This window comes from Schistocerca gregaria, chromosome 1 (genome assembly GCF_023897955.1).
Source record: "Schistocerca gregaria isolate iqSchGreg1 chromosome 1, iqSchGreg1.2, whole genome shotgun sequence".
NCBI classification, from domain to species: Eukaryota; Metazoa; Arthropoda; class Insecta; order Orthoptera; family Acrididae; genus Schistocerca; species Schistocerca gregaria.
The window spans coordinates 791136801-791150115 of record NC_064920.1 but is presented as its reverse complement, the minus strand read 5'-3'; the positions used below and the strand labels follow the sequence as shown (position 1 = coordinate 791150115).

The window sequence follows — 13315 nt, the reverse complement described above, 5'->3', positions numbered from 1 at the left end:
CGTAACAACATTATTACAGAATTACTTTTTTAAGGATTTCGAGGTGTTTGTTTTGAGGTGTAGAATAGATGCGTTGGAATAAATACTGCAGGTAGTATATAAATTTGATTTTGACAAGTTAATATAGGTTAAAAGTTCAAATGTATGTGAAATCTTATGGGACTTAACTGCTAACGTCATCAGTCCCTAAGCTTACACACTACTTAACCTAAATTATACTAAGGACAAACACACACACCCATACCCAAGGGAGGACTCGAACCTCCGCCGGGATCAGCCGCACAGTCCATGACTGCAGCGCCTAAGACCGCTTGGCTAATCGCGCGCGGCTTAAAATAGGTTAAACGTGTTTATACTAGCAGGTGAAATGTTAAAACAGCTTAAGTTTCATTCTTGTTTATACAATCAGGTGAAATGTTACAAACTTAAAAGTACAGTAATCATATTGGCTACAGCGGTAAAGGCCGAGCAGTTCTAGGCGCTACAGTCTCGAACAGCGCGACGGCTACGGTCGCAGGTTCGAATCCTGCCTCGGGCACGGATGTGTGTGATGTCCTTAGGTTAGTTAGGTTTAAGTAGTTCTAAATTCCAGGGGACTGATGACCTCAGAAGTTCAGTCCCATAGTGCTCAGAGGCATTTGAACAATTTACAGCCGTAAAATTACACATAAATAACAGTTCTGAATGGGATTCATAGATAGATATGAAAGGCTGGAGGTAGAGGAAAAGCAAGAGACATTTTTTCTACCAATGCTAGCGTGAGACAATGTTGCATTCCTGTCCAGTATTGTTCAGTGCATTTGATGAAAACGTTGTCGGGGTGGTTCTCGAGAACTGGCATGAGAGCATCGTTGTAAATGGCAGAAAAATTAACATCTCAGGTATGCAGATGACGCTAATAATTGCAACAGATGAGCATCAAATGGAAACCATCAGGCGAAAGTTTACCGAACCAAACAGAGAACAAGGTCTTGAAATCAACTACACAAAGACCAAAGTGATAGTTGCAGATTGCCATAATGACAACAGACCTCACATCGCACCACTGAGGCGGATAGACTAAATGGCTCTGAACGCTCTGGGACTTAACACCTGAAGTCATCAGTCCCCTAGAACTTAGAACTGCTCAAACCTAACTAACCCAAGGATATCACACACATCCATGCCCGAGGCAGGATTCGAACCTGCGGCGTAGCGGTCGCGCGGTTTCATACTGAAGGGCGTAGAACCGCTCGGCCACATCGGCAGGCTTAAATTAAGAGTCTAGCCGGAACTGGCTTGGAGCAAGCAAGTTACCCTGCCCAAAACAGAGCTTCGTGGAGGCAGCTCTGTGAGGGCTTACATGTGATACTATTCAAAGAGAGAACATCACTGCCTGTTAAACGCAGGGGTCAGAGTTCGAGTCTCAGTTGTGGTATACAGTTTTAACTTGTGTCTATGAACAACTTGATGAGGAAAATTTAACTAATCAAACTAAAATTTTTCTCAGATTCACTGAACTTTAGCACGTATCATGTTTAACTCTAATGAGGCACTAATAGCTACTGTCTCCTTCTTTTGCAGACCCGTATCAGATGTTCGGGCCCACAAGCAGCCGCCTCGCCAGTTCAGGTAAGTCAGTTTAATGTTAACACAACTATCAGTTCCATCTCTTCATGCAGATGTAAGGAATGAAAATTTTGCGAAGCGTAGAAGGTGTGTGGGTTAGGTTCTACGACCCAAAGGTGCATGTAATCAGCAAAATATTGTGCCCAGGGCACAGTGTCCAATTTTTAAGCAAGCATCTGACATGAGACTCACTTCTTCCACGTTTTGGGTATTAGAAGGAACTTCTAGCAGTAGAAGCCGAACGCCGTAAAAGAAGTGACAAACAACGTTCACCGGTAATACTGAACATTCTGTCAACAGGTAATTATTATTACAAACGTAGGAAATGAATTCTGGAACAGTCGTGGGTGTTAAGGAGCTCATTTTCATGTTACGAGACCGAGCAAAATTTTCGTTACAATAATGAGCAACGGCAATGGAGTTCATTAACGTCCTCTACAGAGCTGCAAGGTGACACAATACTGTGTAGCTTCGTCTCAAGCGGTACCTGGGCTCCACTTTTTCAGGCACGAAGAGATCACAATGACAATGATTTTGAATCATTACTATTAAATTATGTATTCATTTTCTGCATTTGCGCTGCACAAGTTTTTAAACTTTACAAAGAATGTTTCAACAAGATGGGGCAGTGTTACGAGTACACACCTACTGGTAGTTGTGCAAAACACGTCTGGTAACCTTCCTGTCTCAGAATTCTGAGATATTTTCATGACCGACGACGTCATTGAATTTGTCAATTTATGACATTTTCCTTGCGAAGATGAAAGTCAGATATACCTGTGTCGGTGAAGGGAACAAGACGGAAGACATCGGCCGCTAACATAGCTCAAAATGTGAACGCGAGGAAATTGGAACCAACGGGCAAACGTATGCGAAGAAGGCGCTTTATGTAAGACACAGTCTTCAAACACAATTATCCTTACGGATTCCCTGTCCGTTGTGGCCGAGCGGTTCTAGGTGCTTCAGTCTGGATCCGCGTGAACGCTAAGGTCGCAGGTTCGAATCCTGCCTCGGGCATGGATGTGTATGATGTCCTTAGGTTAGTTAGGTTTATATCTGTCTCGCGTGTGTGCGACTGATGACCTCAGATGTTAAGTCCCATAGTGCTCAGACCCATTTGAACCTTACGAATTCATAGAAAATTTTCCTTTCGTGTTCCGACAAAAGTTTTTCATTTTTAGCACTCTACGTCGAAGTAATTAGCATAATCAGAGGCAAAACTTTTGTAGGGTGTTTGGGAAATATCGAATTTTTGAGCGGCTCTGAAGAGACGGGAGGGACAGAAATACCAGCAAACAGTGGCGAACGTATTCCAGGCACGCCTTTTGTGTAGCAAGTAGATGGGACTAGTAAGAATTCGTGCCCACGTAAAAGATCAATCATTTCTGCTATTTTACACTCCATCATAGCGTCAAACAGTAACGTGACAGCAGGGGAGGGCGCCGGGCCCGCCCCGAGGGGTCGCCGGAAAGCGAGGGTTGCGGAGGGAAAAGTTGGGAAAAAAGTCATTGGCCTGGGCGTCGCTTTGTCGGCCCCCGGCGCGCCGTCCATTAGCTTAGCAACAGCCTCTTTGCCGGTCCCGTGAAGCCATTGTCCTCGCCGCGGCCTGGCCGACCGTCCCCTTACTGCGGGGGCGTCTGACTGCGGAGACATCGATGAGTGTGCCTGCCCGCGCTCATGTCGCGTGGGGAGGAATCGACGGCAGCTCACGTATCTGCCATGAATCTAACAGAGATCCGGAAAGGCGCTGCTCCACATCTGTTCTCAAGCCGTTTCGTTGCGCACTAGAGATTCCATAGCAGGTTTATCACTTACGTCAGGCCGAGCGGTTCTAGGCGCTTCAGTCTGGAACAGCGCGACCGCTACGGTCGCAGGTTCGAATCCTGCCTCGGGCATGGATGTGTGTGATGTCTTTAGGTTAGTTAGGTTTAAGTAGTTCTGAGTTCTAGGGGACTGACGACCTCAGATGTTAAGTCCCATAGTTCAAAAATGGCTCTGAGCACTATGGGACTTAACTTCTGAGATCATCAGTCCCCTAGAACTTAGAACTACTCAAACCTAACTAACCTAAGGACATCACACGCATCCATTCCCGAGACAGGATTCTAACCTGCGACTGTAGCAGCCGCGCGGTTTCAGGTAGTAGCGCCTAGAACCGCTCGGCCACATCGGTCGGCTTTTGCCAGTTCTCGGAGCTCTGTACTGAGAGAATAATTTGTGAATGGGTATTTGAATTGAGGAGGGATGTGTGATAGGGTAGACCGCACAGTTGTGCGAAGCATCTGTGTCAGCTTGGTTGGTTGTTTTGGGGAAGGAGACCAGACAGCGTGGTCATCGGTCTCATCGGATTAGGGAAGGATAGGGAAGGAAGTCGGCCGTGCCCTTTCAGAGGAACCATCCCGACATTTGGCTGAAATGATTTAGGTAAATCACGGAAAACCTAAATCAGGATGGCCGGGCGCGGTATTGAACCGTCGTTCTCCCGAATGCGAGTCCAGTGTCTAACCACTGCGCCACCTCGCTCGGTCTCTGTATCAGGCTGGCGTAGTGGTTAGCACATATGGTTAGTGAGCAGGAGACATGGCTTCGAATCCTGGCCTTGATACGAATTCTTGTTCGTCGCTTCAGTCTGCATACATATGTCATAAATCTTTGAGACTTGGAAGGGTCCCTGGGACCATATAGTTTCATTTGATTGTAGCAGCTATGCCTGGGTTTCAGGCAGGATTCCCCGTTTCGTTCGATACTGAGGTACTATTGCAATACACTTGGAAAGCCTCTGTAGTGCTGTCCGAGTTTAGGGGGAATACCGTGTGGGCTGAGGTGTGAATGGGGGTTTAGACTGAGGAAGTAAGCACGCAAGGGTAGACCGTGCAGCTATGCAAAGTCACTGTGCCAGGCTGGAGTAGCGGTTGGTGCATCTGTATGCTAAGCGAGGGACCCGGGTTGAAGCCCGGCCTTGGTACAAATTTTCATTTGTCGCTTCAGATATATAGCATAAATAATCTTCAAGGCAGAAAATATGAAAAACAGTATGCCTCTTTGACGACAAATAGTTCTTTAATATTTTCTGTTAACATAGCGCCTGGTTGGAAGAGAATATGATATAATTTTGTTAGAGCACCAGAGCTATGGCACAACTGCACGAAAACATAACTCTGGAATTTCCTCTGCCGATGTCCTGCCATAGACACATGTCAGTTTCTATTTAAATGTCACCAACGCGTATTTATTTGTTCAGTGCTTTATAAATAATATGCAGCGTTCAGTATCATACTGCACCAATCAACACGGACTTATGAAGAGTGCTGAAGTGCCGGAGACAATGTGGACAAGATATAGCAGGAGCAATTTAAGTTACAATGCACAACCAGAAACTCGAAGTCTTAGCGAAACGATAAAAGAATTGAACATAGAAGCATAGAAATAAAATAGTAGTACATAGATGGGGTTCACTTTGTGTAATGTAGTTTGCGGTGGTTTAATACTAATTTCATTTCATATCGTTTTATTGTGCTCACTATGTTGTATTGGTCATTTTCCTTTCTCAAAGTAACTTCGTTATTTTAATTTGAGCAATCCTGGGTTACAATACACTGAACCTTAATTTTGTAAGTACTTGCGTTTAGGATTCAACAGGGTAGATCTATTTGAAATAGCAATAAATTAAAAAATTAGGAAATGGAAAAAAAGGAGGAATCCATGGAAAAATTGCAGAGGTTTAGGTTATGCGAAATCCGAAGTCCCCGATTTGATCTTTTCTTTTACTTACGTGTCAGTTTGTCCATAAATTTAGAGTCGAGTGTGAGCCGGTAGGTGGCGACGGTGGACGGCAGGTCTGAGCGCTCGCCGCTGTTGCAGGCTCCGGGCAGATCCAGCTGTGGCAGTTCCTGCTGGAGCTGCTGTCCGATTCGAGCAACGCCAACTGCATCACGTGGGAGGGCACCAACGGCGAGTTCAAGCTCACCGACCCGGACGAGGTGGCGCGCCGCTGGGGCGAGCGCAAGAGCAAGCCCAACATGAACTACGACAAGCTGAGCCGCGCGCTCAGGTCAGCAGCCGCACCCTGCCCGCCTTCTTCTTCCTCTTCTTCTTCTTGTTTACTGTCATAGCTGTTGTTGTTGTTCTTGTTTTTGTTGTTGTGGCTTCCGTCCAAAGACTGGTTTGACCCAGCTCTCGCCGCAACTCTACCTTTTACAAGTCTTACGTGTTTACATAATTTCCATTTCGACCTGCCAAGTATATTCAAGCCTTAGACTCTCTCTATTATTTTTACTCTCCACCCTTCCATCCATTACCACACCAACAACAGGCTGATGCCACGGAATGCCTCCTATCAAAGTATCCCCCTTACAGGCAAACTGAGCGATAAAGGCATTTTCTCCCCAGTTCGATGTCGTACCACTTTATCACTTACTGAGTCTATCCATATAATCTCTATTCTTCTTTTTCGCCACATTACAATAACTTCCACACTCCTCCTGTCTCTGGTACTTATCACACTTCTGCACAAATACTTTCAGAAGACTCCCTAAACTTTAAATATATATTAGAATTTAACAAATTTCTCTTTCTGATTTTATTGTGTTTCCCAATTTCCATTTTATATCTCCTTTACTTCTACCGCCATCATTTTACTGTTCTGTTAACAAAACTCTTTAATTTTCAGCGTCTCATTTTCTAAAGCAACTCCGTCATCACTGCCTGTATTAAGTCGCATACATTCTGTGGTGTCACCGCCAGACACCATACTTGCTAGGTCAGAGCCGGCCAAACGCTGCACAGTGTGCAGACGTGCGGAAGTGCTGCACATGTGCGCACGTGTGCGACAGCGAGCGACAGCGACATCTGTTATTAGACATGTGTCCTAAATGAACGGCGGCGTCTCCGCTTCCCTGTTTATGTGGTACAAGTGAGAGCGCAACATACCCAGTCTCGTTTAGCTCTGGTGACCGTAACCTTAACAGAGAAGTACTGAGAAATGTCAGGTACTGTGAAAAAGCAAAGGACGGGAGATCTGTGTTCTCAGTCGTTTAAAAATGACTGGGAACTGCAATTCTTTTTTGTTGCCATTGGTGAAAACTCCCAGTGTTTGCTGTGCCGCCAAATAATAGGCGTCCAGTCTAGGTTTTCAATTGAAAGACGTTACAGTACGTATCACAAAGACGAGTGTAGAGTACTCAACAGTGAAACACGGCAAGCAAAATTAAATGTCCTTCAGAAAATGGATGAGGCACATCAACTCGATTTTACTGTACGTCAAAGTAACTGAAACTTCTTGAACTCTTAGTTTCTTGTGTTACATTTATATCTGTCTTACTGTAGGGTGTACAATGTACTGTTTTCAGTTTCTCAGAATGACAACCAAACTAAATCTTCACTGCTAGAAAGTTTTAAAATCGCATTAAGAATTGCACAATGTGGGAAACATTTTTCCGAAGGGCAGTTTGTGAAAGGGTGGCTGACTGATGCTGCAGAACTTGTGTGTCTCACGAACGTTAGCAGGTTTCAAGAAATCAGTCTATCCAAACAAACAGTGACAAGACGTATCAGTGCTATGGCCGCCGATCTGCACAGGCAGCTAATAAATAAGGCTAAATACTTTGTTGCTATCTCTGTTGCGCTCGATGAAGCAACAGATCTTACAGATACAACCCAGGTTGTTATATACATACGAGGTGTCGATGACGCACTTTGTGTAATAGAGGAGCGACATCTGTGCGTAGAAACATGCACTACATGAACGCTGACGGCTGCGGCGTGCACATGTGCAAGAGCACTGCACGCGTGCAGAATTTCTGGCCAGCCCTGTGCTAGGTGGTAGCCATTAAATCGGCCGCGGTCCGGTAGTATACGTTGGACCCGCGTGTCACCACTAGCAGTTATTGCAGACCGAGCGCCGCCACACGGCAGGTCTAGAGAGACTTCCTAGCACTCGCCCCAGTTGTACAGCCGACTTTGCTAGCGATGGTTCACTGACAAAATACGCTGTCATTTGCCGAGACGATAGTTATCACAGCCTTCAGCTAAGTTATTTGCTACGACCTAGCAAGGCGCCATATTCAGTTACCATTGATATTGTGGATCATGTACTGTCACAAGCGACGTTCTTCATTAAAGCATTAAAGTTAAGTATTCCACAAGCTACGTCCGTTTTTCTCAATTCTAATTCCCTTGTCATGTTCCAGACCTCACGCCAGCCTGCGTGAGCTGAGACGCGAGCATTTCGGCCTCCTTTAGTAATACGGTGTTGGCTCTCCTGCCAACCACAACACATTCCATGTTACGTTCGTTTTACTGTGATTTATATTTATCTTTTAACCTCTTTTCAAGACACCATCCATTCCATTCACATTATGTTCTAAGTCCTTTGTTGTCTTTAACAGAAATACAGAACCATCATCAAACTTTACACACTCAATTTCTTCCTACAGCACAGGACCCTTACATCTTCAGCTATACGGCTTAGAGCAACGTGTCTTACTGTTCTCAGTGACACATTAATACTCTGTTATGAAAAAATTAAGGAACAGATAGATAAAGTAAGCTAACATACCAATCACTCACTGGAAATGAATGAAAGTGACGGAGCTTGTTGCGAGAGGTCTCCAGTCGTACAAAGAAAGTTGGACGTCGCATAGCCAAATGGGATTGGCCTCGCAATATGAGGCAGCTGAGGAAACGGGAAAAGATAGTGTGTATCGGTCAGAGAGGAATTACGGAGCAGTATGGTGCTGTACTTCATTCCAAAATGGCCCGGAGACAACATCTGGTTGCCTTCCTACGGAAAGAGACACTGGGAAAATAGACGAAGAACATAGTATGACGGAGAGTTTGGTATTGCTCACAGCACTGTTTCACTTGCGTGGGATGGAGAAGAGATTGTCGACCACGGTCAACTGCAATAACAGATGACACTACACAACGCAACGGACAATAAGAGATCCGCATTAAACAACAGCTGCAATTGCAACCACATTTGATACGGCTGCAAAGCAGGCAAATCTTTCGCCAAAGTGGCACAGCGACTGCATGGGTGTGGTCTCTTCGATTGACGGTCAGCGCGTTGTGTTCCGTTGACACCAGCATATTAGCGGTAGCGTCTGTGGTGCTGCCAAAAGCGTAGCTACTGGACTAACGAAGAGTGCTGTTGTGTACTCTTCTCAGATGAGAGCAGTTCAGTCTAACTAGTAATTCTAGATGCATCCTCATATGGCTAAAGGTGGGAATACGAAATGCACCCAGAGGCATGGTAGAACATGATCGTTTTACTGGTGGGGTGTTATGGTGTGGGGATGCATAATGCTTATGGATGCACTGATCTGCAAAACTTTGAACACGGTACACGAACCGGTGAACGTTATTATGACACTGTACTCCTTATACATCGGCGTCTTTCCAGATTTACACTCTGCAATTCCATTTTTATGGATTTCAATGAGTACCACATCGGAGAGCGCAGTTGGAGGAGCTGTGGGAACCAGATGTTAGCCGAGTGGACTGATCTGCCCGTTCCCCCGACTTAAATCCCACCGCGCACATGTGGGATGCGGTGAAGAGACATGTCACAGCACATCCAAATACACCAATAGCGGCACAGCAGTTGTCAACCGCTCTGGTGGAGAAATGGAACGCCCAACCACAAGGACTCCTCACCAATCTTTGGCCAGCAAGAGGACGCTTGCAGAGCATCGTTGCTGTACGTGACGATCACATACCCTATTAAGAACTATGTGCCGTCTTTTCTAATGTCCAGAGAACCTTCATAAATCGCGGTGACTGCACTGTAATTAATGTCTTTGAACAAAACTGTCATTTATGTCGTTTCCAGTATGAATTTTCACCCTGTAGTGGAGTGTGTACTGATTATAGGCACTGCCAGAAGTATTGCTTTGAGGACCGGTCGCTAATCGTGTTTGGATATCTTAGCCGGTAGAGCACTTTGGCGCCGAAGGCAGACGTCCCAGGTTTTAGTCACGGTTTTAATCTCACAAGCAGTTTCAAATCAGCGCACACTCCGCTGAGGGGTGAAAGTTAACGCACAGCGTCATACGTTTATAAGCTGTTTACTTTCTAATGAGAGCTTCATATTTTCGTCTTGCGAGTTAGGGTGTGTACATGACAAACACCGAAATGCCTATGGAATACCACATGTGCACAATGAAGCCCTTGCGGTTGCCATCCAGTTTGAGGGCGTGTAGAACAGGAACGTGAATCTGCAGCTCTCTGCAGAGAAGCGGAGGACGCAGTGAAGAGCAGCCGGCATTGGTATGCGGTGTGGCGGCAGGGTGCGCTGATCCAGACCGAAGAGGGCCCTGTGGGCTCCACTTGTTGCTGCGGCACATGCGGCGACGCTGCGCTTCTGACCTATGCTGCGGGCGGCTAACTACCTTGTCACATCATCACTTTGACCACGATACACTGCTGGCCATTAAAATTGTGACGCCAGGAAGTATTGCAGATAGCGAAATATCACTTATTGTGAATAAACAGTATAGTAGGAAGAGTACGTGATTAAGTTTGCAGTTGTTTTGGAGGTACACATGGTGCGAAATTTGATACGCAGAGCTGCTGACTCTGCCAGCAACCATAGTTCTTCCCCGGTTGGGCAACGAATCGAACTGAGCTTGGATGACAGATACGGGTGCATCATTCCATGCTGCTTGAACTTTGTAACAGAGTTTACCAAACATAGTGGCTGCTGAGCGATGGTGTACCAGCCTCTGGGTAACCCATGGTCAGACTCTTTCATTGGATGAGAGAGGTCGAGAATGAGTCCAACACCCTCTATATGTAGATAGATCAGGACAAGACAGGTAATACGAAATCTTGCGTAATCTTCTTGCAAGAACTTCGAGGACACCCCGAAGAGCACAACAGCCAGCTCTAATACGCCAGAAATACAATGACTTTGGCCCTAATTACTGGCTACGAGAACCGCATACCATCATTCCAGTTGATGGTCGAGTATGACTATGATGAATACAATCTAGAAACATTCCTTGTCATTGGAGCGTCCACAGATGGATCGTGATGCTTCTCGCCGAACCAGGACTTGTCTGAAATGGCTACGTGCTACTACTCAACAATGGTCCCCATCCTGACAGTTCATGATACTCTGGACGTTGTCGCACCGCTTTTGTTTTGCTGCAAACCAACCCATTTTCTCAATTCAAGCTACGATCCTCCGTGATCGAGCGAACGTACGAGTGTTATACGGAAAGTAAAGTCCGATCACCGGTCGTTGTGGCCCAGCAGTTCTAGGCGCTTCAGTCTGGAACCGCGCGACCGCTACGGTAGCAGGTTTGAATCCTGCCTCGGGCATGGATGTGTGTGCTGCCCTTAGGTTAGTTACGTTTAAGTAGTTCTGAGTTCTAGGGTTGTGATGACCTCAGATGTTAAGTGTCATAGTGCTCAGAGCCATTTGAACCAAGGTACGATCGGGCGCGAAATGGAAACTTCGCACAGATTCTTTCGGAGGTGCACCCGTTGATAATGTGACGTTCCTAATTTCAATTTTACGTGCACAATCAGCACTTGAAGATGCCTAGAAAATAATGTCTCCCACCAAGTATGAGGGCGTTGTGAGAGATTTTGCCTGATGCCGTGCAGCCCACATAACATAATTGTTATGCGTTTCCTTCTTCATGGCAATTCACGGACGCGCTGTACAAGGCCAGTGGAGATGCTTCTGCACCATGTTTGATGTCAAGTGTTTGATCACCCACAATACAGCCCGTAATTGGCTCCGCCTGAGTTTCATCTTTGCCTGCGTGAACCGCTGACTATGAAGACAACATTTTGGCACAGGCAACGGGCTACAGACCGCTGTAGAGAACTGGCGGAAAGCACAGGCGGCTACCTTCTTCGACGAGGGTACTGGGAAGTTGGTACATTGCTATCACAAAGGTCTAAGTCGAAGCGGCGACTGTGTAGTGAAATAGCTGGAACGAGTAACTAACTTTTGCAAATAAAACATTCGTCTTTTTCACAATCGTACCTTACTTTGCGAACAGTCCTCATATGTCTGTCATCGCGGGCGCTAGTCGCATGGGGGAGTTAAAATCCTGCATCGCGTTGAGTACGGCGCTCCTGTTACATTTCTAAAACCAGTGCAGTAGTAATACCGCGGAGCGATTAACTGCATTCTCGACAGGCCACGATCTCGCCGGCGTGGAATGCCAGCAACTGCTGGTAGTCGCCGGCCGGTGTGGTCGTGCGGTTCTAGGAACTACAGTCTGGAACCGTGCGACCGCTACGGTCGCAGGTTCGAATCCTGCCTCGGGCATTGATGTGTGTGATGTCCTTAGGGTAGTTAGGTTTAAGTAGTTCTAAGTTCTAGTGGACTGATGACCTCAGATGTTAAGTCCCATAGTACTCAGAACCATTTGAACCATTTTCGCTGGTAGTCGCTTCTCCACCTTACACGAGGTTTTCTTACAAACAAGATAAAAATAAGATTTCTGAATTCTTTCAGAATGTAGGTTGAATTACTTATAAGTGGGTTGAACTGAAATGATAATCGTTTTAATATCCAAGCGTAAAGATTAGCCGCCTCCTAAAGAGGCATATGAGCGATTCACGCTTTAGGCTTCCAGCAAAAGGTTCACAGCTCATGATGTCGATGAAAGATGATGTAGACCACAGCCGACAAGAATATACAAAATACGGTATGGTTGTGGACAGTTTTACGAGTATGATTGACACATTCTGGCACAACTGAACAGCGCCGTATGGATCAAGAGAGCTGTCTCCGCCTACGGTATCTTGAGGAATCAGCGGCAACAGAACATGCTGTGGAAAACGAACGCCTAATTGAGTTCGACGAAATATCTGTTGTTAAACGGAAAAATGCTTTGACGGGTAGCATTATAATATAAGCGATCGGGACTAACGTTTCTGGCGACACCTCCAGTATAGGCGGCGGTCTGTACTTACACACAGCTTGGGCCCCGGCCATCGGAAGGATGAAGCGGACGCAGTGCTCTCGTAGCAAAAACATTATATTATGTGGCGCTCGGCGTGACACCACGTGAAGTCACAGGTTGTATCGCGGCTATACAGGGTGAACGTTAACAAAACCGACCAACTGCAGAGACAGATTCGTAACTGGAAAATGACGAAAAAATGTTCTGTAACATGTGTATGGAAATGCACAATGTGCGTGCAATGACAACAAATCGTCCCGGAACACAGTACAGAGCTGCATCTGGAGCAGGTCACAACAGGCGTCGTCGATTGCTGCACTTCCGCACGTTTCGGCGTCTCTCTGAATAGCGTCACAGCTATGGTGAACACGTTGCTGAAGGGTTTGCACATCAGGAAACGATTCAGCATACAAAACGTTTTCCATGTGCCACAGAGGTAAAAGTCCAAATAGCTTGAGTCCGGTGATCTAGCAAGCCATGCTACAGGACATATCCAATGTCTGGGGAAGATGTTAGGTTGTTGCCGAACCGTAATGTGGAAGTGGGCTGGTTCTCTGTCATGAAGAAACAACGTAACCTGTCGTATTGCCAAGCCGCCCAGGCAGTACATTCCACAGGAAGCCCAGAACCCTCCGTCGAGACGTTGTGGAATAATGACCGGTTCAAGTATGTAATCGCCAAGAGTCCCTGCCCAAACATGGATGCTGAACTGATGCTGGTGAGAGGCCTCAAGCATTTCCCGAGGTTTTTCTGTAGCCCATATATGACGATTATGCAGA

The 13315-nt window shown here is 46.1% G+C and overlaps 1 protein-coding gene across 2 annotated transcripts in view; it reads left to right on the top strand.

Moving 5' to 3' along the window:
* LOC126269699 (transcriptional regulator ERG homolog) overlaps positions 1-13315 on the top strand; it is a 291748-nt gene that overhangs the window by 191377 nt on the left and 87056 nt on the right. For both annotated transcript variants that reach the window (XM_049974012.1, XM_049974011.1), the window contains 2 exons: positions 1564-1611; positions 5470-5659. In XM_049974012.1, the coding sequence (XP_049829969.1) occupies positions 1564-1611; positions 5470-5659 (238 nt within the window). The remainder of the gene's footprint in view (positions 1-1563; positions 1612-5469; positions 5660-13315) is intronic.